At 32.7% G+C, this 6,268-nt stretch overlaps 1 protein-coding gene across 1 annotated transcript in view; it reads right to left on the bottom strand.

Annotated features, from left to right (window-relative positions):
- Positions 1 to 592: 592 nt before the first annotated feature.
- Positions 593 to 6,268, bottom strand: part of LOC111481661 (1-acyl-sn-glycerol-3-phosphate acyltransferase 2-like) — a 7,117-nt gene continuing 1,441 nt past the window's right edge. Inside the window, exons 3-11 of the mRNA XM_023127218.1 lie at positions 5,934 to 5,973; positions 5,731 to 5,804; positions 5,465 to 5,524; positions 5,193 to 5,270; positions 4,908 to 5,066; positions 2,629 to 2,754; positions 2,107 to 2,199; positions 1,661 to 1,747; positions 593 to 1,145 (exon numbers count right to left, since the gene is read on the bottom strand). Of these exons, the coding sequence (XP_022982986.1) occupies positions 897 to 1,145; positions 1,661 to 1,747; positions 2,107 to 2,199; positions 2,629 to 2,754; positions 4,908 to 5,066; positions 5,193 to 5,270; positions 5,465 to 5,524; positions 5,731 to 5,804; positions 5,934 to 5,973 (966 nt within the window). The 3' untranslated portion in view covers positions 593 to 896. The remainder of the gene's footprint in view (positions 1,146 to 1,660; positions 1,748 to 2,106; positions 2,200 to 2,628; positions 2,755 to 4,907; positions 5,067 to 5,192; positions 5,271 to 5,464; positions 5,525 to 5,730; positions 5,805 to 5,933; positions 5,974 to 6,268) is intronic.

Raw genomic sequence — 6,268 nt, 5'->3', positions numbered from 1 at the left:
TTTTTTTTTTTTTTTTTTTTTTTTTTTTTTTTTTTTTTTTTTTTTTTTTTTGGTCCTTCCTAAGTCAACTTTTGTATTGTCATTTATTTCCCTATAACTATGTTTCAATTTGACAGATATATTAATGTGTAGATAGGAAATTTTATTTATTTTATGTTTCTATGATAATCTTATGGTTGACTTTGTGCAATAAAATAATTATGAGTATGGATCTAATTATAACTTGGTTATAAAATATATCTTTTTGAGTTTATAGTATTATTTAAAAAATGTGACATTATTTCTTTTTGTAAACTTTTTTCTCTTACTTCTTAATTAATTAATTACGTGAAGATTGGTATAATTTTATTTTAAAATAACATAAAAATAAATAGATGGGCAAAAAGGTAAACTAACACCCTCGATTATTTATCCTAAAACATGTTCTCATTTTAAAGGGTATTAAATTGCTCATGTAGACTGCTCCCTCTATTTCGTCCAATTATCACTCTATTTCTAATCACCAAAGGCTATTACCACATGGATGGTGTTAACAAAATTTGAAATTTAAGGCCTAGAATTTAAAAAGAAATTCAAAAACAAATCTATTGTAAGTAACTATCAAAATCAAGCTATTGTCTGTTTAAACAAAAGAATTGAATGACATTGGTGCCTGCAAAATACACGATGCTATGGAGACAGAGTTTAATCTGAGAAGGGAAAAGAGTTGACATACAATACAGTGACAGTAGATACGGGTATAAGTTCATAAAACATACGACTGCAGATAAACAAGCAATCGTGTAAAAGATATATATATATATATATATATATAGATATATATATATATATATATATATATATATATATAGATAGATATCAAGGTTTTGAGCAAATGTGAGCTCTCTGTCTAGAGCCTAGTTCTGCTTTGGCTGCTGTCGTCTGGGGTTGAGTGGTTCGCCGCCGGTCTTAGGCTTAGCTGGGGTGACCTTTGCAGGAGTCGACCGCTCGGACTGGGAGAAACGTATGAGGATCTGCATGAGGACTGTAACAATGGCGAGGCAAGATGCTGAGAATGTACGACCTTTCCATGAAGATAATAAGGCAGAGCCTTGAAGAAGCTTAAGGGACCCCAAGATGAGCAGACATGTCCATGAAATTGTTACCTGCTCACATAAACCAAAAAAAAAAAAAAAAAAAAAGCATTTAAACAAGTCCTGCGAGAGAATGATAGAGAGATAAAATTGGGACTTTTTTCCCCACGAAAATCACAATTTATCTCTATCCTTGGTTCTTACAGCGTTTGATTTCATCAAATTGAACAAGGGTAAAATTTCTCATGAATTAATGGACAAGTCAGCAGATAATATAGCTAAATAAACACTATACTAAACTCATACAACAAAATCAAGCAAATAAAAGGGCCTAAAACTCAGCAATGAGATATCCAAATCCAACTTTAATGTGTCCAATGTGGCCAGAATACCCAGAGAAACCACCTTGCCCAGCCACAACATATGTTTATAATTAGTCACAAATCTTCCTAAAAAGTAGTAAACTTAAGTAACAAGGGCTATAAATTTCAGCACTTCAAATTTAAGGTTAAATTTTGATATAATCAGAAGATCCAATAGAATATAGAGTTCTCTCTCTTTATTTAGGAGAAAAACAAGGAGCTTACCAAGAGGGACTTGATTGGCCGACCAAGGTCCTGTAATTCTTCATTGTTAAAGGCGTCTTCTGCTACATGCTTGTCCATCAGTGCATCCTGGAATGCAAGAACCAAGAAGGTAAGGCAATTGATTGATAACTTTTAACCTATGGATAATAGCCTGCAAAATCAGATTGTTTTGATCTTCATCTCATAACGATTTCGTTTTAGTTTTCTGTTTTTGAAAATTATACTGGTTTACTTGCAATTTCTTTACAATGATTTTTCAATTGTATCAAGGAAACATTTGAATTCTTCAAATTCCAAGAATAAAAACAAGTTTTGGGAAACTACTTATTTAGTCAAAAGTTGACTTGGGATTTTGAAAATATTTGTAAGAAAAGATATACCAAAACAAATGTGAATTAATTTTCACAAACCAAGTAGTTACCAAACAAGACCTTAATATTTTGTACCTTTGCCACAAACATGTCTCTACACCATTGAGCAATGGCATCCTCTGTCTCAGGCAATTCCTTCATTGAATGTCGCTTAATGTGCACATTTACCTACAAGAGCAGAGATAGATTGTGGCATTGTTATCAGAACAAGGCTAACCCACAATGGTTCCATTTATTGTATAATTTTGTATTTGTACAACTGTAATTAGAATACAAAATTTCAATAAAAAAAAAAAAAAAGTTATATTATAGGATATTTTTTAAATACTGTCAATTATTTTCAAATTCTAAAAACATGGGCAACGCCTCTGTGAATGCTACCTAGTAAATGCCAAAAGAAAATTCTAACGAACTATAACCGAAGGATTGTCTAATGAGAGGATGACCACCATGAACCAAAAAGAGTCGGATAATTACGTTGAGGAGAAGCATTGCGTAGTGATTGGCCAGCAAGGTTATTCACCTTGCTACAAGGACATCAATATGTTTCTCGAACAAAAATTATACAAAAAAAGACTTTAGGCAAAGGTAATTTACCACAGAAGGCTGCCCCTTTAAGATTCTGAGCATTGTTGGTGGAGGTGAGCTTTTGGGAATAGCTACTGTTACATCATAAATTGCTGGAACAAATGAGCGCATATGACCAACAGCTGACACAAATCCCTGAAAGCAACGGAGTAACAAGTTGTGCCAATTCACAGGTGGGTAAATATAGCTCCACACATGCCAGGTGAATAAATGTAACTAAGATTAAAAAAAAAAAAAAAAAAAAATCTGTAATCAAATAAGACTTGCACCAACTACGCAATGATTTAGGATGAGTAATGAGAAGAGCAGCAACTAATGGAAAAGTTCTCATTTCCCACTACCCAAACCTTTGCCCTTCCTTAAAGACAAGAAGTTGACATAATGTTGAAATAATGTACGAAGGAGAGAATCATAGAGCAAAAACACAATCACGTTAACTAAAAAGCTCAGAATCCTAGGCGGATGGCCCTGACATGCTGTGGACAGTAACCTATTTAATAGTCTATAAATTATTCCCAGCCCTTGATGTTGCCTCAAGTCCATTTCATAATACAGTCAACACAAACTAATAATGAAAAGTATTTGAAATCCAAAGAAAAAATAAACAGAATTCTATATAAATGAGTACAAATAATACATAAAAGTTCAAATTTTTTCATTCATAGTTAGATAATCTTGAATTGCAAAAAGGATAAATCCTTGTAATACTTGAGGATAATGATAGAACTTCAACAAGGTCACGTACACATATTTGACAAATTATCTCAGCGATAGATGTCTCTTAAGCATTGAGAGATCTGGCGATCACCCAATATGTGTCAAAAGATAACAAATCTCCGTTTATCCTGTCTAAATTAGGATATTAAAAGTTGTGATATAGTAACTAAGAACTAAGTGATCTTTAAGCATGTTTGTAAAAATAAACAATATAAGCCGTTCTCACAAGTAGACCTGCATGCTAACATCTTGATTCAATACTTGCATTTGGCGAAACATATAAGTCAGAGAAGAAGTTTAACACAATTTGGGTAGAATTTCTACCTCAACCACATTTATGGTGCAAGTAAAATTTACTTTCTTCAAAGTTAGGTGGAAAGCAAAGCACTTTATCATGAATAAGTATAGATATAATATAAGCATCGAAATACAAACACTAAAGCCATAAAATATTAAAACCACAAAGTCACACCATTCAAGACATATGTCACGGACATAAAATCCAAAAGCATGTGCTCATTAGAAAATTGAATGATCTACTTGGAAAAAGGAGCATCCAAAATAAAAGTAAGAAGGTTTACTCCACATGAAATGTAGAGAAGGGTAATCCTTACAAAAGCCTAAACACAAAGAAGAAACCCAAAATACAGAAAACCCAAAAAAGACACGTCTCTAATTTCCTTTAACAGAACAGAACTTTTAAATCGTTATCTTCCTCTAAAAAAATGTCTAATTAAACAGTTAACCGGTAAGAACTAAAAATGGGGATAAGGTTAATATGATATGGAGATGCAGATACATGACATGAACCTAATGCAGACACATTTTTAATTGTATTTTTCTAAAATATATTTGTATCCCCTTAAACATTGACAATTTTCATTCCTAACATTTGCAGTTCAGATAATGATAATTGCATCTAAAATGAAGCAAGAGATGAGAGACTGAAGACACCAATTAGCATTTGAATAGCTATGGCGTACTTTTCAAATGAAATGGTATATTTTTCTAAAGACCATAAGATGATGTCAAAACTCATATCTTATAACAGAAGTTACATAGGGAATTCAAAGCGAAACAGACATGCATTTAATGGTTTAATGTCTAATAAGAAAAAATGTCACAGGCTGATACAAATTTACAATAATACATGCAGAAAAAATAAGCCTGATTATTCTAATTCCAAGTCTACTACAATGACTGTTTTTTATTATGTTCACGTCACTTTCAAAGTTTATAAAAGATCTCAAACTCTATATTTTGAGTGTCTGACAAATATTGAAGTGCCATGGTGTGTTAATGTGTGTGCGTTAATATGTGTCAGATACAGACACATTACTCAAATCAAAGTGTTAAGTACACAATATTTAAAAGAACAACAGAAAGAGAAACGGGAGGGGAGAGGGGGGGCTAAAGAAAAGAACCGAGTAGATTTTTGGTATCTTCTGTTTGCAACCGTATTTCTTTGCAGGTGTAGAGGAGTTCAAAAAAAGGGGCATAAACAATTAAAAAAGCGTCTAAACATGGTAAGAACGAAAATTTCATGAAAGTTATTTTCAATAAACTCTAACCTTTGTACGTGGAATCAAAACATTTCTAGGAACAGGTAATCCATTTGCAACTGCATACTCTTTAGCTGCCAGAAGTTTTGCCTCAGTAAATCGAGTCCCTTCTACAAAAAGTGCCAACCAAAAAGGCAAGGGGAAGTCCTTCAACCGTAAGAGACCTGACTGCAGACACAATAACATGAAGCCTCAAATGAAATCATGTTAAGTACAGAAAAAACTCATGGTAAAATTGAAAAGATCAATGCGTAGTGAACAACTCCTGTATAAAATACAGCATGATTGCCTTGCCTTTAAAGTAATTTCATCCTTGGCCCAGCTTCTTTCGAGAAAAAGATACTCCGAAAACCACATTGACCAACCTAAAACCTGCCAGAATAGAAATCTACATGATATATTCTTTCCTCTAAAACTTAGACAACTTTATTCAGCTGAGTACTAGGAGAAATGTAGCATTAGTAACAAGTCTGCAACTGAACAATTAAAAAATTAACTTCAAAATTTGATTAAAGATAATAACAATCTCATGAATGCTAAAAGAAGAATCAGAAAAACTAACGTACTGGCAGAAACTTTGATGACTTCTTCATTACAGCTAACGTGCTGCCAAGACATCCAGATCTCTACCAAATGTATATTATTAGTAGGGAGAAAACATAAAACTAACAAGAAAATAGCATTAAACACGCTGATTTTATGCTCTGATAGAAACATATAACATGTAACAGGTATAGATGCCAGATAATGTAAAAAGATGCACCTACAAATATGTGTGTAACACTTAGTGAAGTTGAACTATCCTTGATAAAGAAACTAAAGAAATAGGCACCTGAGCTAGAATCCATCCAACAAGCCAATCAATATCACTTCTGTGGTTACAAACAACAAGTGCATGCTCTTTACCTGGAAAAGTTCATAACTTACACGGTCAGTTGAGACATTTTGCAGATTTTTCAAAAGAGACATAAATTTAAAGTCAATACAAAGATATGCAGCAGGCACGATGCAAAAAGTGCAAAATTGTTCGCTTACCCATTAGTTTAAGGGTTTCACGATCTGCGTACACTTTAATCTGCGTTCAGAATGGTTCCACAAATTGAGCTTTCATTAGTCCAATCCAAGAACCGAAAAAACAGGTACTAGGCCATTTGATATGGATTCGGTGAAGATTTACAAGACAATTTAATCATTTAGTGGTTTTATTAATAAAAACATTAGAAGAAAAACAAATTGACACGCACTTAAACCCAAGTAGTGAACTGATGCTTGATAAACTAATGCTACATTCTTCAGCCTAAAACGGTAATCCTGTTAAGTAACTAAAAAAAAAAAAAAAAAAAAAAAAAAAAAAAAAAAAAAAAAAAAAA

This window comes from Cucurbita maxima, unplaced genomic scaffold (assembly GCF_002738345.1).
Source record: "Cucurbita maxima cultivar Rimu unplaced genomic scaffold, Cmax_1.0 Cma_Scf00007, whole genome shotgun sequence".
NCBI classification, from domain to species: Eukaryota; Viridiplantae; Streptophyta; class Magnoliopsida; order Cucurbitales; family Cucurbitaceae; genus Cucurbita; species Cucurbita maxima.
This window is presented reverse-complemented; position numbering and strand designations above follow the sequence as displayed.